Source organism: Aspergillus welwitschiae, assembly GCF_003344945.1.
Source record: "Aspergillus welwitschiae strain CBS 139.54b unplaced genomic scaffold BDQ94scaffold_14, whole genome shotgun sequence".
NCBI lineage: Eukaryota > Fungi > Ascomycota > Eurotiomycetes > Eurotiales > Aspergillaceae > Aspergillus > Aspergillus welwitschiae.
In genome coordinates this window covers 218708-239982 of record NW_020798708.1, presented here as the reverse complement: position 1 = coordinate 239982, position 21275 = coordinate 218708, and the positions used below count along the sequence as shown (strand labels likewise).

Below are 21275 nucleotides of genomic sequence, written 5' to 3'. Positions count from 1 at the left end.
TCCTGGATGTCCTTTCCTTCCTTAATCCCTATCGCTAATCGCTAGCTAATTGTCCGCTCTTCACTGGCTTCCTCTAGGAACTACCACATCAGACTTTCATGGATCAGATCGATCGGGCGGCCTCATGATGAACTTCACCAAATTAGTACTATGTGGGTACCCTACCCATGCAGATCGCCTCATTCCAGTTCGCCGGACTGATCCACTATTTAGCTCGTCCCGTGTAGATGGAAAGTTGCGTGTCAGTCTCTGCACGTTTCTGTTTGCTTTTTCTTACCTGTCACACCCGGGTTAAGATTACCCTTCAATGGAAAAGATTACAGGCGTGATCGAAGTTCATGGATGGGAACAGGCCACGATCCCAAGTAGGGTGCGTGTGTGTGAATGAATGCTGCCACTGACATGGAAAGTTGACGGCAACAAGCCACGAACACCTAGGAAAGTTAAATGAGGATGATCCCGTGTTGCGAACGCGTGGGTACCCTAAGGTCTGTTCTTGATTGGACTCCGCTGCAATTCGTGTCGAAGTCTTGTCCTTCCTCTACGGACTCCTCACTGCACTGGGATCCCCGCCAATTACCACAACCCCTACAAATATGCGCCTGTGCCGTGCCTACTCCGTATAGGTCTGCCCATCACCTCCTATCCCACTTTGGTACTACCCTTGCATTAGAGGGGCTGCAGATGGACGAGGTCATCCTGCAACCTCCAATGATCGGTGAGCTGTGTGGGCTGGAGATGATCCCCTCGGCTCAGACGTCAAATCCTTTCCATCTCGACTCCATTGGCCAGAATCTTGAGGACTAGTTAAGCTGAGATGGGGGCTTAGAGTTCTAGAGGCCCACTCTGCCAACCTGCGGCGCTGCGCTCGGATGAACATGGGAATTTCACCAATAATTCGGCACCGTCCGGTGTTTTGCTCCGACCGCGGACTACTAAATGCCAGCCTGCAATTGGCACCTTGGAGCCGAAGTGGAGATGACCCTTTCCGGTTCCAGTGCCATGGACCCGTTCGAATCGACACGGTTGCTTGGCATCGACAACTCGCCAATACAGGTTGTAGCTTCTCTGTGATTACGGCACTGAGCCAGTGGGATTTCCGCCTCCCCTCTTTGTAAGAGTATGATGACAATGGTCCTCTTTGGATTTCCTACGAAATTTGTCTCGGCTGGCAAGGGGAATGCCTACGCCGCTCGAGTGGCGCCCTGAACCTTGCTAACAAGTTCTTGACCAGTCAATCAGCTTCAGGTTTCCTCTAAGTGAAGGAATTTGTAGATCATGTACGCATCCCCGCATATCATTTGTCTCCCGCACCTTGGGCGATATCCAAGACCGACCTTGCACAGCTGAACCACGTTTGTTCCCACTTTGCACACGCCCCTTTCTTTGGCCAACCCGACTTGCTCCACTCTTTCCGGGACAAAGGTTCAGCCATACCCAAGGAAATCGTAGCACATTCTCGCGGGGCTTGATCAAAAGATCAGCAGCGACTTCGATACGGCGCACATGCTAGCGGTGTCGGACATTACTATTGTCACCCTTTGGATTCGAGGGCTGGGTCCACAACATGGCGGGCACAGTTGATAATTTGTTATCTGACATTGGTTCCAAAGCATGTTGACCCCATGCATTGTCTGTTTAAAACCCTATTCTTCCGACGGATCACAGTCCCAATAGCTTGTGATTGATCTTTCCTTTTCTCTCCTCTCCTCTGCGCCCTCTTTTTCGTCCGCGTTCCCCTCCAATACACTCTATTTTGTCTTTGTTTTCTATTTAAGTTATTTAAGTTATCTAAGTTGTATAATCATAATGTTGCGCCGATTCTCTTCGACATTCAAGAAATCGTCGAAAGGCGATCGCGATTCGAAACCGAATGGCACACAGGTGAACGGCCAGAAGCGCCAGTCGAAAGTGCCGGCGCCGCGCAAATCCTCCTCAGATGAGAGCCACAGCGATCACGGTGTGGAAAGCGATGACGGCGTGTCCGTCTTTGAGAAATATGCCCAGGTCTTGCATGCGTCCCGGCGCCCACTACCGAACCAGAACGGCGATGGCACCTATCTCGAGCAAGAGCACTCGGGGAGCTTGTTCAAGGACCTGCGCGCCTTGGGCTTCAAGGACATCGGAACCCTGAAGGATCTAATCAAAACGAAGGCCAAGGGAGAATACATTGATGACAAGACCATGCTCATGGAGCGGATCATTCAGGTGAGTCGTACCGCTTGGGGTCTCTTTCTGACCGGCATGGATGCTAATTGACTCTTTCCGACAGCTTGTCAGCAGTCTCCCAGGAAACTCGAAAACCCGCGCCGACCTCACCAACGCCTTCTTGGATGAACTGTGGGGTTCCTTGCCTCACCCTCCTCTGTCGTAAGTTGAGGCTCGATATCGGTCCCGTGGTTTGCGCTGGCGCTAATACTCTGCAGTTACATGGGAGAGGAATATGCCTACCGGTCAGCAGATGGTTCTAACAACAATCCTACACTTCCCTGGCTAGGCGCTGCGGGGACGCCTTACGCTCGCTCAATCGCTCCTCTGACTATTCAGCCCGGCGGTTTGCCCGATGCCGGTCTTGTCTTTGACTGTCTTTTCGCGCGCGAGAAGTTTACCCCTCACCCTAACAAGGTGTCGAGTCTTTTCTTCGACTGGGCGTCCCTCGTCATTCATGGTTCGCTAAATCTTTCTAAAAACATCACAACAGGACGCTAATTAAGAATCTAGACATTTTCCAGACTGATTACACAAATTCTCACGTCAACAAGACCTCAGCCTATCTCGATCTTTCGATCCTCTACGGCGATGATCAGGAAGACCAGAACTTGGTTCGTACTTTCAAGGATGGCAAACTGAAGCCTGATACCTTTTCGGAACAGCGGCTCCAGGCTTTCCCGCCGGCCTGCTCCGTGTTGATGGTCATGCTAAGCAGGTTGGCAATACGTTTCCCAGTATACTGAGAAAGTTCTAACCGGGTCACCAAACAGATTCCACAACTGGGTCGTGGAGGAGTTGGCAGCGATCAATGAAAACGGTCGCTTCAACAAGCCCGGTCCTGGTCTCGACGAAGAGAAAGCTAAGAAGGCCTGGGAAAAGTATGACAACGATCTTTTCCAGACCGGACGACTGTATGCCATCCTGCAATCTTCATCACTACAAGCATGCAAGTCTGACGCTTCATAGGGTTACATGCGGTCTGTTTATCAACATCACGCTATACGATTATCTGCGCACCATTGTCAACCTGAACCGCAGCAACAGCACATGGTGTCTGGTAAGCAAAGATAAATGGTAAAGCAACGCGTGCCATGCTGACCAGCCACAGGATCCCAGAGTTCAGATGGAGGGCACCAAGAGTACCCCATCGGGTCTCGGTAACCAGTGCTCCGTCGAATTCAACCTCGCGTATCGCTGGCATTCTGCTATTAGTGCCAACGATGAAAAGTGGACTGAAGAGATCTATGAGGAGTTGATGGGCAAGCCTGCCTCGGAGGTCTCCATGCGTGAGCTTCTCGTTGGGCTTGGCAAGTATGAGAGAGAGATCCCGAAGGACCCGTCAAAGCGCACATTTGCCGGTCTGAAGCGACAGGAAGATGGAACATTCAAGGACGAGGATCTCGTTAGAATCTTGGCCAATGCGATTGAGGATGTTGCCAGTGAGTGTAGCTTCTCCAAACAAAAATAGCCAGTTCACTTACCATTGCAGGCTCCTTCGGTGCACGGAATGTGCCCAAGGTCTTGAGATCTGTGGAAATTCTTGGTATTGAGCAGGGTCGCAAGTGGAACGTGGGCTCTTTGAACGAGTTCCGCAAGTTCTTCGATCTCAAGCCATACGAAACATTCGAAGAGATCAACTCTGACCCGGATGTCGCTGACTCCTTGCGTCACCTGTACGAGCACCCAGACTATGTGGAACTCTACCCTGGTATTGTCGCCGAGGAAGCGAAGGAGCCTATGATCCCTGGTGTTGGTATTGCACCTACCTACACCATCTCCCGCGCGGTTCTCTCCGATGCTGTGGCTCTCGTCCGTGGTGACAGATACTATACCGTAAGTCTTGACCCCAGCATGCCTGCAAGAATCGCTATTAACTATATGTCCAGATCGACTACAACCCACGCAACCTTACGAACTGGGGATACAATGAGGTCCGCTACGATCTCAACATCAACCAGGGATGTGTGTTTTACAAGCTCGCCATGCGGGCCTTCCCCAACTACTTCAAGCCTGACTCCATCTACGCACACTACCCAATGACCATCCCCAGCGAGAACAGGAATATCATGAAGAACCTCGGTCGCGAGTCCCACTATTCGTATGACAGACCCCGTTACACGGAGCCTGTTCCGAACCTGTTGTCCTACGCCAACGCCAAATTAGTCTTGAACAACCAGAAAGACTTCACTGTGCCTTGGGGTGGACTCAGCTCGATCCATGCCGGAAAGGGGGGCGCTGACTTCTGGAGCAAGTCATTCGATAATGAGCAGTGGAGAAATAGCGTGAAGGAATTTTACGAGGATGCTACCCTGAAGCTACTCAACGAGAAGTCTTGCAAACTTGCTGGCAACAAGCAGGTTGACATTGCAAGGGAGTAAGTCGTCTGGGCCGAAGTAATGTATTATACCCATGCTAACAAGATTACAGCGTCGGAAACCTCGTGCCTGTGCATTTCGTCTCCAAGGTCTTCTCGCTGCCCCTGAAGACGAAGAGCAATCCCCGCGGGATCTTTACCGAACATGAGATGTTCATGATCATGGCGGTGGTCTTCAATTCCACCTTCTTCGATGTTGACCCTACCAAGTCCTTCCCGCTCCAGCATGCAGCCCGCGCGGTTTCCCAGGAGCTGGGTAAGGTTGTGGAAGCCCATGTCAAGTCCATCAACCACCCTGGCTTCCTTCATGGTATCATCGATAGCTTCCGCGACGACCACAATGCCTTGAAAGACTACGGAGATCAGCTGATCAAGCGCCTTTTGGAAAGTGGTCTGGGAGTCTCCGATGTGACCTGGGGCCAGATCTTGCCGGCAGCTGTCGAGATGGTTCACACTCAGTCGCAAATGGTAGGTTTCCTCATGCTGCATGTCGTTGCATATGATGCTGACATTCCAATAGTTCACCCAGATCATCCACTTCTACCTTACCGAAGGTCAGAAGTATCTCCCGGAAATCAACCGCCTGGCCAACGAGAACACTGCGGAGGCTAATGACAGGCTCACCCGCTTTTGCCTGGAGGCTGTCCGCCTGAATGGCAACCTGGGCATCTACCGCGAGGCCCAGGCCGATATCAACGTGTCTGATGAGACCGGCCAATACAGCGTCAAATCGGGAGAGAAGGTGTTTGTCGGCTCGGTACGTATCACCCAGTTTCAAACCACTGCTATTACTAATACCATATAGTCGAAGGCAAACCGTGACCCTCAGGCCTTCCCATCGCCTGACGAGGTTCGCCTTGACCGCCCTCTCGACTCCTACCTACACTATGGTCTTGGCCCCCAGAGCGGCCTGGGTAAGGATGCCACCCTCGCCGCGGTGACCGCCATGGTGCGGGTTGTCGCCCGCCTGGACACTCTCCGCCCTGCTCCTGGCGCTCAAGGACAGTTGAAGAAGATTCCCCAGGAAGCTGGGTTCTCCGTATACATGCGGGAGGACTACGGCAGCTACTCTCCGTTCCCGACTAGTAAGTATTCCTTTAACTTCTCTGCGTGAAACTTTGCTAACCTGGATTTACTACAGCCTACAAAGTCCACTACAACGGCGATGTGCCGGCGCCTAAGCGACAGGTCACGACTGCTTGAAATGATAGGAGAATTGATAGCTTGTTGGAATAAGTCGGTAAATGTGTTTTCATAGGTCATGTTTGAGATATCCTTTTTGTTTAATCAGAATGCTGTATTTTTTTTTCGCAGTGTATGCTAGTGCTTTGGTGCCAATACGAAGATATATCTGCAAGAGCTTTATTTGTGCATAGCCTAGATAGGCCTCCAGACTGCTGTCATAGAATGCGTAACGCTATCGATTTCAGCGCCAGTGCACAACAGTTCCTACCTGCTTCACCAATGATGATTGACACCTCCCCGTGTAATACAAATCTGTAGACAGAACATACCAAACAACAATAATGTCCAATCGCTTCAAACCCCGTAAGCGCCAGGCTTAAGAATAGCCGAGCATTCCACCCACCGACAAAGAAAAAAATATGGGTATGAGCACACGACCCCGGGGCTCTGAACCCTGCACCCAACTCCCATCACCCACATCACCTGATTGGAGGATTCGGACATAGCGGCTCGTGCCGTCCGGTGAAAGCCAAAAAAAGAATTGTGAGACTGGCGGGGTTGCATGGGCCAGGATTAGGACCAGGACCAAGGACCCTGGGTGGGTGAATGGCGAATGGCGAATGGAAGACAGACACAATCCAAGTGTCCTCTTGTGACTCGCCATTTTGCGCCATTTACTGGGAGGGAGATGGAATCAGCCTTACAAGGTGAGAAATGGTCACTCACCTAATGTATCTACCTAGACTGTCCTCCAAGGAGTCTAGTCTGTTGCCTATTGCAATAAAGTTTCGTATTAAAAATTCTTTTTTTCATCTATTAAGGTTGCCTTTGCTTTTTTTCTATTCTTTTCAAATCGAAGGAATTGTAAGCTTTTTTACGTGATGGTTCATTATAACCCACGGCACATGAACCACCAGTGCTTCCAAATGTTTCACTTGAAGCCTCGAAAATAGCTTAACGTCCAGGGTCTGGTTTGATCCGGTCTCACCCACGGGAAATACACCAATAAACTAACGGGGATTCAGGTTATTGTCCCTAACCGCCCTCAGCTCAGGGGAAACGCCCGGCGCTAGGTAGCCTGGACTACCGGATCTAATCTAGTAACGTCGTAGCGCTAGAACCGGTCGAGTACTAGGCGCTGTTTGATGGGCGGCGATCGCCTGTGATCCTGTCCTACCGGACAGTAGTGGTAGTAGGCTGTGTCGCATCCTAGTCAGTTGTGCCTTTCTGACTGACTGAACCCCGGTCCAGGGAAAAAAGCATTGGCACTTATTTATCGGGGCGGGTGTCTTTCTTGTCTTGTTCTTGTCTGGTCCTTCTTGATGTCAATCACCCATCCACATTCACATCCACACCAGTCTGACTCTGACCAAGACAAGCTTCTCACCTGTTCATCATTTGCTTGGTCTTGCCACATACACACCTCGATTATTACTATTATCGTCACCATTCATTATTATCATCACGATCATAATTATCATAATTTAAATTTTATCATTTATCATTCTAATACAATCCAAACCACACTCCAACAATGGTAGCCATCACCGCCCGCGACCGACCCAAAACCGACTACGAGCGCTGGCTTGAACTCCAAGGTTCCGACGACGCAGCTGGCAGCGATGAAAAGCAATACCATCCTCCAGCACCTCCACCTGTTCCAGAACATGGCCAAGGTGCGCATGCAAAAGCAGACGATGATAAACATAAATACACCCCTCACGGCACATTCATCCATCATGGGTATCATCATGAACGGCCTGGAACGTCAGCCGACAACAACATCATCGCCAACAATCATCCACATGCACTGCTACCGCATCACTTGGATAGTTCGTTTTCTGGAAACTATGGAGGTGTTGCGATGAAGTTGGCTTTACTGGTATTCGTGGTATTGGGGTTACTGCGTGCGGTGCGGTTTGTTCGAGGCAGACGATATCAACCTATTCGGTTGCAGAGTCCGAGCACGGTGCAGGGTGGATTTGGAGGGAGGGAAGACGGGGGGAAGAGGAATTTAGTTTGATTCGAGGGGGACACCTATGTGTTCTGGGGGATGTTATCGACGTTGCTTGATTTCTGCTACTGGTGTCGGAGGAGTTGGTGGAAGTTCTGTATACATCTTTGCTTGTTGTACTACCATGTCTGTATGCTTTGATATCCTATCGTTCATAACTATGTGTGTAAATTTCACATAAATTCTACATGAATAATGAATCACCCTCAAGTCGCATCATTGACTCCATACATCCTAACAACAGTCAACGTACAAGACTTCGACCCAAATCAGGATCCTACTTTGTAAGCCTTAAGCATCAACCAAGCCCACCCCAACCGAGCGACAGCAGCCACTCCGCTCAGCACCGACCCCGATACTCCCTGCTGGTTGGCCCATCTTCATGTTTCCGTTAGGGGCTATCAGCTAGTCTACCTCTCTATCTATTAAGTAGAGTCTGAACTTGGAATGGATCTGCAAGGGCCCACTCAATATCAGAATCACGGTTCGATTGGATGTTCGGGGCGCTTGTGATTCTGTACTAAGCTGTGGTAGTTGAGAAGGGCAATTTCCTGGCTGGAGTGATTAGGGATAGAATAGCACTGTAAGTCACTAAGACTGAAAAAGCAGGAGGACAATCGCTACGTACTAAACTAAAATGAAGAGTGGTTACAGCGGGGCCAGATACTTAGTGCTCAACCGGCTTCATTTAGGGGGATGATGGCATATCCGTTGCTGTTCCTGGTCGGGTGTTGCCGTTTTTATTCGGAGGCTATTTTGTTATCCGACGCTGTATGACACTGTTATTACTAGAAGCACTTGTTATGGCTGTAGCCAAACAGGGATGACTGTAGAAGCTAGATATACTCTGTCATATGTCCACAACAATACGGAGTTGTCGAGGCTGGAATACAAACGTTCGGGTCTCGGCTATACGTCGATCGTAATCTTCCGAGCGTCGCTCTAATCGCCGAGCCATGAAATGAGGCCCTGGCGCAGCAAGGAGTGGAGACTACTAACAGCTGTATGCTAGCAGCCACTAACTGTGTACAGTAGAGTACTGGATATAGCCAGGACACCGTTCACCTGCTATCTTATAGACCCTGTTTATGGTGGAGTTCAGCAATGTTACTACTCGTCTACTCCAGACACACGAACAAGGATCATGAAGCACTCGTCGGTATGGTACCCTAGCAGACTGTCTAACTCTCACTAAACGTAATATCAAGGGAAGAAAGAATGGATATCCTGCTCCAACCACCCCCGCCTTCACTCGCACTGTGTGCAATGTCCCGAATGCAGCCTTACCCAGCTCAGTATTTGCTCTTGTGAGCAAGATCCCTAGCAGATTCTATGGCGAGCCATCTTCTTTTTTTGTCACCCGAAGCCTTAACCGATACTTATTGGCCATTCCAGACGTGGGCGCTTAAGATCTCCAGACGGCGTAGCAGACATGGCCCCCATACCAGACACTCGACACGAAACACCAGAGCTGGCAAGCTGTTAGCCGCCGAGCAACCCAAGAAGAACACTAAACAACCATGCTCTAAAAACAAGCCATCTCCATCTTCTCAACGATCCTTACCCTCCATGAAACTCAAAACAGCATCCCAGTCTGTTTCCCCTCCCCAGACTGCCCCTACATCCCCTGCCCTCTCTCTCTCCCTTCCCTAGCAAACAGCTCCAGCTCCAGCTCCAGCTCCAGCAAAATGTCCAGCGACAGCAACGACCTCGCCCCTCCATTCGGCTACCCCGTCCGCCGCAACGGCACCTGCTACGACACTGAAAATGACTGCGGTTCAACCTGGGGTCCCTACCGCGAATGCTGTCCCCAGGGCGCCACCTGCGCCCCCGGGAACTGCTGCCACTCCGCCGCAGCATGCGGCAACATTCTCAAACTGGATCCGCATTGCGGGAATACCTCGGCCATACTGTATTATGAGAATGATTACTTTTGTTGCTCGAGGGGGACAGATGCGTTTGCGCGCGTGTCGAATGGGTTCGTGGGCTGTACGGATGATGTTTCTACCTTGGGGTCTGAATTTAGTTTATTGTCGCCTGTTTCGACGACGAGTTCGTGTGAGCTGGACTCCTTTAGATTTAACTTGAGGATTGAAACTAACCGGGATTATAGCTTCATCTGCTACTGCGTCTGCTACGGTGACGTCACATGCTGCATCTACATCGACAGCAGATAGTAGCGCATCATCCTCGATAATATCATCAGCAACAGCACAGCCTACAACTGCATCTTCAAATACGGAAAGCAAAACAAATACAGGCGCCATCGCAGGCGGGGTTGTAGGTGGTGTCGCTGGCTTAGCACTCATTGTCTTCTTGATCTGGTTCATGATCTCGAGAAGAATACAGGCCGCACGAAGACAAGCAGATGATGATATGCCTTCTTCGACATACTTTGGCTCTCGAAGCAAGAACCATCACCCAAGAGAGCTGGAAGGGGATGCTGCTGCTCCGCCCGTTGCTGAGTTGGTGTCTGCTCCGCCGGTTTATGAGTTGGGATCACGACCTCCTGTGTATGAGTTGGGGTCGAGGCCGCCTGTTTTCGAGTTAGCGGGCGGTGTGGGTGAAGGGGGGAGGATATGATTATGATAGTATATGTGTGGGTGTTACTTATTGTACATATTGATTGCATGGTATTGATATAACGACTAAGGGAGATGATATTTTCTCCCGATTCTGATTATTGGGAAAGCAGCCTTACAGGCGATGTGACAGTGTCATGCTTCATACACCATGACTTAATAATAGTATACCAAATACTACAATGCATCAAGATTTCTTCATCCCTCCCACTCATACCCCAAACTCTGCCACCCCTAGCATCCATCACAATCATCCCTTCATCCTTCAGTATAACTCCACGCTAACAGCCTCGTCAACCGACCAGCCCCCATCTAATTCCCACACCTATTGACATCACAATTGACGCAGCACCGCTTCGCCTGTCCTTGGAACACTTCCTCCTCTGTCTGGACAGCTTCACGCTTATCGTTCGCTCCGCATCGCGCATAGGGGTTATCGCAGAGGATACAGCAGCGTTTGGCAATGGATGAATCCTATCCATTAACATTGATCAGCATTCTCATGTAACAAGAACAGAGAGACTAGTGGAAAGTGAGAAAGTAGTAGTACCTGATTATCAACCGGACTAGCCAGTGTAGCAGGAAGAACCGCCAACGAGAGGAAGGTGATGATGCTGGAGAGACGCATTTTGCAGGTTCCTTTCTGCCCCCTTAATACTGGTAATCCAGATAGATTGCTTGAAGAGAATATTCTGCTACTGCTATCTACTACGAGGATCGACCCCAATTTATACTTCCCATCCACACACACCTCCCTACTGACTTACTTCATGAAGTCCCTCCCTACACCGTGATCCGATCTCGGTCCCCCTCCGCCCGGCGCACCACTCTTGGCATACTGCCATGTCTCAGAGTAACTGGGGCGTGCAAAACACTGTCCAACTAATAAGCGATCAGCATGCAGATTGCATGTTGATCAGATAAGATAATTTTTAGTGCAGGGTCTCGGAAGCATATCCCCTTTATGGTGATTCTGTGACGTGGGTGCGGGATATGTGGATCCCGCTTTGATTTTCATGGGAGGAGGGTGGGTGTGGATTATTTTTGATGTTATAATATGTTGTCGTATTTGGGCAAATCTTCAAGTTATTGTGTTTGTGATGAGATGTAATAGTCGTTTGTTTCGGGTGGGTTTGGGGCGGAGGGAGAAATGGGATGGATGGGTTTGGTATTGGGGAATAGTTCAGTTATTGTAGTGAGTTTGGTGATTGAATGTAAAGGGAGGGGGGTAACTATCTGCTGTGTACTGAGACTTTTCTGGTTTCTTTGTATGTGGATTAGGGATCATATTTGAATTCGAGTCAGTCTATGTCTTAGTGAGAGGGAGCAGCGTGGTGACGTTGGCGTATAGTGAATTAGTCTTTAACTGATACCTGAAAAACTTCTTCACCATCTTATCTTCCTGTTATCTAGTCATTAGTAGTAGCTATGGATCCCCGATTCCACACTGAGGTTCCACAGTAAACAAGACCCATATCGCCACTCCCTTCCCACGTGAGCTGTAGTAGACTGTGGACTGAGTTTCTGGCATTCAAGTGCATGGTTAGAATGTGATCTAGTATACAGTCCCTAAACTTGCTTCTGTATCTCTCGAGGGGAACTCCTCAAGAATTCTTTGGGGGAGTGAAAGAAATTGTCCATTTCAGCTCTACTCATTGTTTGGTTGAAAGGATCCTGTAATGGGAATTCAGTACTGAGGGTAGAGGAGGGATTGTGGATATGTGTCGGTGCTGTTTTAATTCGTTCATGTGATGTAGGATGGGAGAAGCGGTGGAAATTGGTCCATCATGTCTAGTATGCTTATACATTAGAAACATGATAGTGTATCGTAGATGGTGTTGGAATTGCATTGCGTGTTAGTTTGCATGAACAACTAGCAGTTTGTTGGGCATCTATGCATCATGTCATTGAGTGGTTTAGTATACTCTCCATAGTATTTACCTTGTCGTGGTGGGATCCTCTTAGTATGTGATGTGAGAAGGGCCATGTCTCACTACGTAGTTATATATAGGAGTAAAAACTAATCATTTCTCATCATCTAATAGCAAATCCTCCAAACACCATTGCTGCTGCCGGGACAGACAAGCCCCTGTGGTAAAGATAAAGCAAAAGCAAAGCAATCAAAGCAAAGCAACGAGCAAGCAAAACAAAGTATACGCTCTAATCCGGTCATAGTACATACATTATAACATACAGACATGCATACATACAGACATCGTGGCTAGCTGATGGCTGCTTACGACGTCGCTGCACTCGCCCGCGCCGCATTGCTCAGCTGTCGATGATACGAACCAATGGTTTGGAAGCCCCTGTTATGCCGGATTAGTTAGTACGGTACTGTCTCCTCCGAGAGGGAAAAGGCATGGAAGGCACCCACCTCGCCAGGTCAAATCCACTCCCCTCTTCTTCGTCGTCCTCCTCGTCAGGTCGCTCATTCTTCGTCTCCGGTTCTCGGCGCGGTGGCATGCGGCCAGTGGCCATGCCGTTGGCCGTGCCTGGCTTGCTTGGACTGGCCAGGTTCGGTGGTGGTGGACTGCTGCTAGGGATACTTCCCAGTCCGTCGCCGGGGTCGCCCTTCAGTGGGCTCATGTCTGGCACGGGCCGGGCTGGCGTGCTGCCAATGTCTGCGAACTTCCAGAACTGCGCGGGAGAGCTCATGGGCATAAACTTGGATGGAATTTGTGCGGTGCTAGGCGGAGGCAGTCGTGGCTGCTGGCGCTGCGGTGCCGGCGTAATCATCGATGATGGCCCGTCGTCGTAGTATGATGAAGACAGCACAGGCGGGGATCCGGCAATGTTGTCCGACAACCCATAAGTCCGACTTAGACTAGTGCCATTGCTGGTGTTCTTCGTGGCAGATCGCGTGGGTAACGGGGATGGTTCCTCATAGTCGCGGGTGTTGGAAGGCCGCAGAGGGGCTCCTGTACCATTACGGGCGGCACGGGAGCCCCTTTCAGGAGTATACGCCTCAATTGGTGCGACAGGGAAGGAACTGAATCCAGGAGACGACACTGGCGGGGACTTCTTCGTGGCCGAAAACACCGCCTCCATGCCGTTGGCGCCCCGAGCGGCCGGATCCCTCGTGGCAGGTGACGATGGAGCTGATGATTGCGTTCCCTTTCGCAGCTGTTTCTTCCAGTACTCCTCGCGATATTCCGGCGCAATCTGCCATTTCATGCCTTTGCCGGGCTCGTCAGTCCGCCGGGGGACCTTCTGGAAGGCTTTGTTCAAGGACAAATTATGACGGATGGAATTCTGCTGGGTGTCAAATGGTCTGCGATTTCTCAGGATAAAAGGATAAAGAGGTGTTATCTTACCTGCCAACCGCTCTGGGAGTGGCGGTAAAATGCGTACTTGTCCATGATCCAGTTGTAGATACTGTTCAGCGTGAGTTTCTCCTCCTCGCTTGAGAAGATTGCCTGCGCAATCAACGTCGCGTAGCTGTAGGGTGGCTTCAGGTCCTTGGCTGCGTCTTTGCTGTAATCAATATCCTCCGTACTCTCCATCATCATACCGCGGTTATACAGCGGCGACTGCTTGGCTGTGCGGGCTCCCACCGTATCGGGCGACCGCGGGGGCGGCGTCACCTGACGCTTGAGGAACTGCGGTGCAGGAGCCAGCGAAGGGGCGCCAGTTGTGGCTGGGGCCGCATCCGCAGTAGCGGTCGTCGAGGGAGGCTGGGGATGAGCATGCTGGGAGGCATCCCAGGTAGCCACATCCTCCTCTCCGTTGGCGAGACGCTGAGCGCGTTCCACGAAGCTCGGATGGATATTGGCCTTATCGCCGGGCGTGACGAACATCATCTGGGTGTTGGCGATCTCAATGATATCACCACAAGAAAGGATCGCATCGGTGCCGCGCTTGAGGATCGCACTGTTCAAGCGTACGCCGTTCCGACCGTTAACGCGGATGTGCCAGGATGCCGTCTCCTCTCCATCGTAAAAGATCTCCGCGTGCAGGCGCGACACAAATTTGCTTGGTCCCAAATCCACATTAACTTCAGGCAGCGCGCGGGCGGCGATTGTAACCGGGCTTGACTGTTCATCCAACTTCTGTTCGCGGTCGGGCTCGCGTCCGATATTAACGTGGAGAGTTTTGACGTAATAGGTCCAGTTGCGGCCGGCAATTTTGGCGTAGGCGCGGATGCTCTGCTTATTTTCGGTTTTCGCGTTGGAGTGGTCCCGGAGCACGCGTACCTCTTCTCGAGCGGCGTCCAGGTACGAGATCACCATATCCACCAAATCCTGATTTTCCGACAGTTCCTGATCAGGAGACGAGTCGTCGGCTTCGTCGGCAGATTCCTGCTTCACGGGTCGAGGCTGGGGAGAGGCACGGTGATCAATCTATTTTGAAGTCAACAGCTGAACCTCTGAATACACCGCCGGGCTCCCATCTACTACCCACCTTGCGCTTCTTGTTGGACGGCCGCGTCGGGGATGAATCCGGAGCCTCCGCGTCCGACGTTTCCTGCAGCTGGATTTCCTTGCGCCGCGCGCGACGACGGTTGGAGAGTGGCATGGTGGTGGTTAAGATGGGGCGATCGCAAGACCGGGGTCAGCGTCGAAAACTTCTGTCCTGTATCGTCCGGAGTCTGGTCGCCAGCGTGGATGTCTAACAGGTCTAATCTAGGAGCGTGGTGTGGGTGGTGATGTTGAGGGTAGAGGTGTAAGCTAGTGGTCGTGTGTGTTGACGTCGAGTCGCAGGAATTCCGCGGCGAAAGCAGACCAACCGTGATGAGCTCAGCCGGGAGAGAAATTCACAGACAAATGATCGGCGAGAAAATGAATGACGACCGAACGAAAGGCAGGCGAAAATCAAAACCCAAACCGGGATGGCAGGTCCAGGCAGCGAGAACCAAGGGAACGTTTGCCACCGCGCAAGACGGACGCGAACTGGAGGAAGTGGCTGACTGATGCAGACGAGAAAAGGGCCAGCCACCGCGGGGAGAGGCCCGGTCGCGAGAGTTTGGTTCGGGTGATGTCGATCGGGATTGTTGAGTATGTACTAGTAGTAAGTAGGACAAAGGGTTTGTGTGAAACAAGGGAGGAGGAGGAGAGTAAATTGTGGGAGAGTTGATGATAAAGAGAAAAGAGGAGTCTAGCAGGAAATGCAAGAGAAGCAGAGAGAAAGAGAAGAAGAAGAAGAAGAAGAAGATTGATGGACCAGCAAGTGCAACGCAAAAGCAACGGCCGTGAATGAATTGCACGCAAACGCGCCGCGGGTTCAGGTTTGGACCAAACAAGATCAAGCGTGACCGCTTCCGTGTGGGGAACGCCGAAGAATGAATTCAATCACCGCCAAACTTCTTTTCTTTTGTCCTTTTCGTTCAGCTGTCGTCTTCCAGACATTCATGCCAGTGTAGTTCTGTCTCGCTCATATATCGCCAATTAAGGTTGATCGCCCTTGTCCGATCTGGATCTGAATCAGTACCATTCCATTCTAACTATTTCCCCATTCTCCTTTCTCTCTCTCTAACTAACCTCCCCTTTCCCATTGTCGAACCTGCCCGACCGCAGTAGATCCCCGGTTTAATATGTATGCCCACCAGTGGAGGCTGCCGCAACCGCCGTAAACAGGCAGTGGAGCCCACCAGCTGCATCCCTCCCAACGCAAGGATGAAGGATGGAAGGATGGCCACGGCCTAGCCGGGTGCAGTTGCTCGTGCTGCTTGTTCTCCTTCTTCCTCTCCTTCTTTCCACCGCCTTCATTCTCTCCCCTCAAGAGATAGGTATCTAGCACTGTCTAGTAATGCTGTTATGATCCGCCATCCGTAAGCCACAAAAACTCCAGTCGATGAATGACATATCCACAATGTCCATGTTACCAGCCATCCAGCTCACGGAGGCTTCGGAACGCCCTTGTTTGGGACAAACCATAATGAGAGAGAAAGCATTCACTGGAAAACAGAGCAAATGACTGGCCGACCAGCATTCTGACAGGGTTCCATTTCCATTCTTCCCCATTGGGGATAAAGCATCCTCCCCTCCCTCCCTCTCCACCGGATCAGGCAAGGTGAAAGCATCGAGGGCACGTTCGAACCCTGCTGATCCATGTCTGCGAGGGTCGGATCAACGTATCGCCTCCTCGTCCATCGCTGCCCCTGCGCTTGATCCATCCATTTCTCAAAACTCTCCGCTGCGCTGGTTGCGTCATGCCTCTCCGCGTGCGGTTTAGTGGCCCGCCATCGGAATGTCTGCCAATCTGGCCCTCCATGGCAGCCTGCCAGACCCAGCGAAAACAGCCTGCACTTCTACGCACTTGGAACTATTTGTTTGTCTACAGTTTACGGCATTGAGCTCAACAGAAACAGACCTAGGTTATCGTTGAATAAGAATATAAACGAGCCAGATGGGACGCCATTTGGATTCGGCGCCGTGTCCCATGCATTCCGCGGCGCCATCCATATACACACCTCAAACAGAACTCCGTGTAAAAGAAATAGCAAGGAATGAGAGAGGAGACGTAAATGAAAGAAAGTAAATCCCAGGGCCGGGCCCACATATACACGGCCCATGGCTCATGGGCGTAATCACACTGCGTTACCACGTGCACGTGGACAGGGAATCAAACTAGCACCCAGACAGTTCGTAGCAAGCCGGAAGAACTCGCTCCGGAAGAATCGAATATAAGCCCAGAGAAAGAGAAAAGAAAAAAAGAGATAGTGACCAGCAAACAACCTAAGGCATTTTTGAATCACCATCTTCATCCACCGCGCGTAGCGTCGGGTACATCACCACATCACCTGCCTCCGGCTTCACAGCCGGTTCCTCGGCCTTACTTGGAACCTCGCTTTCCACTCCTTCCATATGAGTGTCCGGGCTGGCCTCAGGTGTCTGCTCATGACTGCTGCCGTGGCTACTGCTGTTGCCGCCGCCAGACTCATTATTCTCGAACTCGCCCCGTTCCAGCCGGGATGCAATGTAGTTGCGCAGATACTCAATCAGCCGCACCTTCTCCACCCACTGTACATCTGCCCGTTCGGCCACCTCCGTCGCCGCCTGGGCGGTCCGCAGAGTTGCTTCAGCTTCCGCGGCAGTGCCCGAAAGAGCCGGGTCGATCAAGCTAGCAGAGATGCGCTCAGGTGAGGATGGCGAAGAGTGCTCCTTGGCCTTAGGAGTACGCTCACCCTCATCCTTGCTGTCCTGGGTAAGATCCATTTCCTCGCTCAACTGGCGAGTCTCTGGACGGGCGCGCTGCAGCGTGCCACCCGTGTACCGGCGGCGGTCATCGTGGTCGAAGATGCCACCGAGGGTAGACGGCGGTGCGGTACTCGACGCGGTCGGGTACCCGGCCGCCATGCTGTCAGCCATGGTAGCTGACGGCAGACGAGGGTACATGCTGCCTCCTTCATGGTGAGGCGGCGAGACCCTTGTCGCCGACGGCAAGGAAACGGGCGAGCGACCGGAGGTGTATGACTGAGCGCTAGACGGCGGCGTAAGGGCGGGAGTGCCTGTGGAAGGCGAGTGGGTGGCGGGGTTTGGCATCATTGAGGCAGAGCTGGTCGCTGTCGCATGGCTGGGGGGCAACTGGGTGGGAGGCGAGTGGGTGGTGCGGTAGCTCATGCCACCATGAACGTAATGAGCGCCCGGCTGGGCAACACCAGCAGCAGCCACATTGTCATCGTTCTCATATATAGTATCCTGCATCTGCTGCAGGAACTGATCAATGTTGATCAAGTCGTTCTTGGTCCGCACGTTACTCATAGGCGGCAGGTGGTAGGCCGGTGCGGAGGGAGCACCCCCGGGGCTGTATCCGCCACCACCAACGGCCACCGGTGCAGGCATCGGCTGGTACTCAGGCAAGGGCCCGCTGCTCAACACAGGGAGCGACAGGCTCTGCAAGCCCAGCAGGCGCTGGCCAACGGCAGCATAGGAGTTCGGGTCGAACTGACGCCGTTTCAGGTCGCCAAAGAACTCATTCAGGGCATCGTAACCGCGCTTCTTGGATTCATAGGAAGCGTGACCAGCCTCTGGGCCATGGTTCAGGGCGTAGTAGACATTTCCGTAGGACGGGTTGGCCGGCTGAGGGGGAGGGTGCGACTGGTAATACTGGGGAGCGCCATGCGCATAGCCCTGGCTCGGGACCGCGTTCAACGCGGGCTCAAAATAGTGCGCAGCGGTCGCATAGCCTACATCTCATGTCAGCCGGCAGTGCAAGACAGTCAGCCTGGGAAACACTTACCCTTGGCACCTCCACCGAACATCATGTCCGGATTCCGGGCTCCGGGCTCCGGCGACCGGACCAGGACTGAATCGTCGGCATGGGTCTTGACGTGCTTCTTCAAGTCCTGGGGACGCTTGAAGGCTTTGCCGCAGAAATCACACTTGTGTGGTTTCAGCGGTACATGCACGCGAATATGAGAAGTGATGTGGTCGCGCTTGACAGTAGTAGTGCGGCAGCTGCCCCATTGGCAGGTCAGGTTGAGGTTATTTGTGCTCTTGCGGCCGACGTGACGCTCGCACACATGTTCCTAAGCCGAGGCGGTCAGCTACCCCATCCAAACGAGGATGTGATGAGTCAAGCCAACACGTAGCCCATTGCCGGTGGACTGTCTCATCACAGTATAGAATATAGAATGATTTTTATTTAAGAAAAGAAGGACAACTCACATAAAGAGCTTCAGGGGAAGGGCACTTTTCCGAGCAGCCCTGCCAAAGGCAGGACAACTCCTCAGATGGACGAGTGGTGGTACCGTTCATGGGGGGATTTGCCACGGCAGCCGAGGCAGCCGCAGCCGTCGCGGCCGCAGAAGCAGCGGTCGCTGAGGATACCTGGGCAGGTTGCTGAGCTGAAGGAGAATCCTGGGAAGTTGAGGTAGGCATGGGAGCGGCCGTCGTCGAAGGGGCCGTCGTGGTGTCTTGGGGTTCCGACATTGCCAAGAAAAATCTTTCTTGTCCCTTTCTTGGGAGCAGCGGAAGTAGAAAGCGACTCAACACAAGTCCGCCTCAAGCGTGCAAGGGGAGGAAAAGATGGGGAGACCCAAGACTCTTGGTGCTAATGAAGGGAAAACAAGAGGATCGACTACGACAGATGGCGCGGTGAGGGAGTGGCGGACAAGAAAATCGACGATACGCACACCGACACCGGATATCTGAAAAAAAGGGAGAGAATTGGCCAAAGAGGGGGGGAAAGAAAAGGGAAAGGAAAGGACAGCAGGAGTGTCAAGATCACAAACACAAATGGCAGATATGAGCAAAGAGAAATATGGGGGGGGGATGTGAAAGTAATAAGGGAAACTAACAGATTGCCGGACCAGAGGAAGAGGAACAGCAGAGAATCAGGGGGGAGAAGGGGAAGGGAGGAAGTCTTGGGCCGAGAGGGGGAGGCTTGGGTTCAGAGCCGAGCCTTGCCTAGAAAAGGCCGCTTGCACAGCCGGGCGGAAGACGGGGACAAGACTGGCCAGGATGACAAGACACGACAAGCCTGGAGGCCTGGGCACCGACCGGGCCAAGAGGCCGTGCGGGGCTGGTGGCGTGTGTGTAAATGTCTGCCTGCCCTCTTTTTGGCCCTTCACTCGGCTGCTAACCATCACTGCGGTTACTACAATGGCTGTTATTTGCTACATCTCAGTCCACTCAGTATCTACAAGTACAAGTCAAACCGTTGCAAGAGAAGTCCCTGCACACACGGTGCATGGTTCCCCTCACTCAACCCCAGTCAGTAACCTACTAGTCTCACTAGTAGTGCAAGAACAGGCCGTCAAATAACGCAGTGGGCTACTAGTAAGTTAGCGACCGTCTCAATACGGTAACCATACACCACAGTTCCCCTGTCACCCACTCAAAACCCCGCGCCGACCGATGCATTTTTGGTGAATCCTTTGTTAGTCATCCCCCATCATGGCATTTCAAATGTCTCACTCTCCTGCCCGTCTGTCCTCAATTTTCAGGCACATAGATCGGTAAGAAGCCATATGGTAGACTCTTTCTTTGCTCGGGGGAACTGCCACATTGGCTTCTTGAAGTGCCAATAAATCTCCTCCACCCGCTTCTTCACGTTCTTCTCTTCTTTCACCCTCCTCCCCCTCTTGGCACCTTTCCCGCTCCGTGGATGAAGTCTTGGAAGGTCACAACTGACCGTGGTACGATGCCTGAGTTGGTCAGGTTTCCTCTTAGTCAGAATGGCCCCTCCCTTGGCATGTAAGACGGAATCCCTCGGGTCTTTCTGGCGCGGAGCACGAATGGGAAAGGTTGGCGAGGGGAAAAGATATGTCATCCCTGTCAGACAGAGTTTCCCCGTGGTTCTTTGTGTGTCTGGTTATTCGAAATGACACACCACTAGACTAGATATTAGTAGCACAGCCTAAGTGATGTCCGCATGTAAGCGCCAAGACCCACAGAAAAGCCCACGCGACGGGCTGTGGTGCTTACAGTCACCTTGCTCCTTTCTGGAATATGCATCGACGCTGCAGACTGGAAGGATATGTTTCTTTCTCCAGATTTCCTCCGGGCGTGATGATGCAAGTTAATCATACAAACCCTGCATGTGTGCTCCATATTTCAGAGTTCGGGTTCAGCTGGGTTGCACAGGTCGTACAGGTTGCACAAAGATGCAGCGAGTGACGTGCTGGGTAAACGGTGGTGGTGACCGAAACCGCCACCAGATACTATTCAAGAACTGACCGGAATGGTGGTGTTCCGGGCCTCCGTCTCCTCCTTGAAATGGAAATCGAACGAGGCTGCCAATTCTCTCTAAATAAAGTACCTACTAGTGACTCGACCTGTGTCGGGGACGGCAAGATCGGCGAGAAACTAGGCATCGATGTTACGCTGAAACTAAGTCACATGCACGGAAAGAGGAACGAATTCGGTAGTTCTGCCAGCAGGTCAAAGCCTGATCGATGTATGTATATCAATTCCCGAAATCTATTTACAAAGTCTATGTCCGTATAAAACCATGAAATAAGCCA

General features: G+C 51.9%; 7 protein-coding genes across 7 annotated transcripts; 3 read left to right on the top strand and 4 right to left on the bottom strand.

Annotated features, from left to right (window-relative positions):
* Positions 1–1809: 1809 nt before the first annotated feature.
* BDQ94DRAFT_178336 (peroxidase/cytochrome P450 family protein) lies at positions 1810–5945 on the top strand (the record flags this gene model as incomplete). The annotated part of the gene is made up of 13 exons (XM_026773107.1): positions 1810–2208; positions 2273–2370; positions 2427–2668; positions 2722–2926; positions 2982–3122; positions 3178–3268; positions 3320–3650; positions 3701–4044; positions 4098–4585; positions 4639–5053; positions 5106–5342; positions 5391–5670; positions 5727–5945. The coding sequence occupies 13 exons, from the start codon at positions 1810–1812 to the stop codon at positions 5786–5788; spliced, it is 3333 nt and encodes a 1110-aa protein (XP_026626842.1). The 3' UTR covers positions 5789–5945.
* A 1140-nt stretch (positions 5946–7085) lies between these two features.
* BDQ94DRAFT_26527 (uncharacterized protein) lies at positions 7086–8001 on the top strand. Its single transcript, XM_026775353.1, has one exon. It carries the CDS (start codon positions 7305–7307, stop codon positions 7791–7793), a length of 489 nt encoding a protein of 162 aa, XP_026626841.1. The 5' UTR covers positions 7086–7304; the 3' UTR covers positions 7794–8001.
* Positions 8002–9472: 1471 nt separating this feature from the next.
* On the top strand, positions 9473–10367 carry BDQ94DRAFT_169892 (uncharacterized protein; the record flags this gene model as incomplete). The annotated part of the gene is made up of 2 exons (XM_026771373.1): positions 9473–9842; positions 9898–10367. 2 exons carry the CDS (start codon positions 9473–9475, stop codon positions 10365–10367), a joined length of 840 nt encoding a protein of 279 aa, XP_026626840.1.
* A 311-nt stretch (positions 10368–10678) lies between these two features.
* Positions 10679–10994, bottom strand: BDQ94DRAFT_169891 (uncharacterized protein; the record flags this gene model as incomplete). The annotated part of the gene is made up of 2 exons (XM_026771372.1): positions 10679–10840; positions 10917–10994. 2 exons carry the CDS (start codon positions 10992–10994, stop codon positions 10679–10681), a joined length of 240 nt encoding a protein of 79 aa, XP_026626839.1.
* Positions 10995–12314: 1320 nt separating this feature from the next.
* BDQ94DRAFT_142724 (putative forkhead transcription factor Fkh1/2) lies at positions 12315–15529 on the bottom strand. The gene is made up of 4 exons (XM_026766089.1): positions 14771–15529; positions 13684–14709; positions 12744–13621; positions 12315–12675 (listed from the first exon to the last, which is right to left on the bottom strand). The coding sequence occupies exons 1-4, from the start codon at positions 14882–14884 to the stop codon at positions 12603–12605; spliced, it is 2091 nt and encodes a 696-aa protein (XP_026626838.1). The 5' UTR covers positions 14885–15529; the 3' UTR covers positions 12315–12602.
* Positions 15530–16662: 1133 nt separating this feature from the next.
* Positions 16663–19665, bottom strand: pacC (putative C2H2 transcription factor PacC). Its single transcript, XM_026766088.1, has 3 exons — positions 18976–19665; positions 18548–18836; positions 16663–18494 (listed from the first exon to the last, which is right to left on the bottom strand). Exons 1-3 carry the CDS (start codon positions 19237–19239, stop codon positions 17044–17046), a joined length of 2004 nt encoding a protein of 667 aa, XP_026626837.1. The 5' UTR covers positions 19240–19665; the 3' UTR covers positions 16663–17043.
* A 167-nt stretch (positions 19666–19832) lies between these two features.
* Positions 19833–21266, bottom strand: BDQ94DRAFT_142719 (uncharacterized protein). Its single transcript, XM_026766087.1, has 2 exons — positions 20704–21266; positions 19833–20643 (listed from the first exon to the last, which is right to left on the bottom strand). Exon 2 carries the CDS (start codon positions 20579–20581, stop codon positions 20252–20254), a length of 330 nt encoding a protein of 109 aa, XP_026626836.1. The 5' UTR covers positions 20582–20643; positions 20704–21266; the 3' UTR covers positions 19833–20251.
* Positions 21267–21275: the final 9 nt, after the last annotated feature.

Bases quoted from the DNA above. Each gene is read 5' to 3' on its own strand.
- BDQ94DRAFT_142719 (XM_026766087.1), bottom strand. From the start codon at position 20,581: ATGACATATCTTTTCCCCTCGCCAACCTTTCCCATTCGTGCTCCGCGC.
- BDQ94DRAFT_26527 (XM_026775353.1), top strand. From the start codon at position 7,305: ATGGTAGCCATCACCGCCCGCGACCGACCCAAAACCGACTACGAGCGC.
- BDQ94DRAFT_142724 (XM_026766089.1), bottom strand. From the start codon at position 14,884: ATGCCACTCTCCAACCGTCGTCGCGCGCGGCGCAAGGAAATCCAGCTG. The intron at 13,622-13,683 runs GTAAGATAACAC...GACACCCAGCAG, and splicing joins ACTCCCAGAGCGGTTGGCAG to AATTCCATCCGTCATAATTT. The intron at 12,676-12,743 runs GTGGGTGCCTTC...CCGGCATAACAG, and splicing joins AGTGGATTTGACCTGGCGAG to GGGCTTCCAAACCATTGGTT.
- pacC (XM_026766088.1), bottom strand. From the start codon at position 19,239: ATGTCGGAACCCCAAGACACCACGACGGCCCCTTCGACGACGGCCGCT. The intron at 18,837-18,975 runs GTGAGTTGTCCT...GCCTCGGCTTAG, and splicing joins CTTCCCCTGAAGCTCTTTAT to GAACATGTGTGCGAGCGTCA. The intron at 18,495-18,547 runs GTAAGTGTTTCC...CATGAGATGTAG, and splicing joins GTTCGGTGGAGGTGCCAAGG to GCTATGCGACCGCTGCGCAC.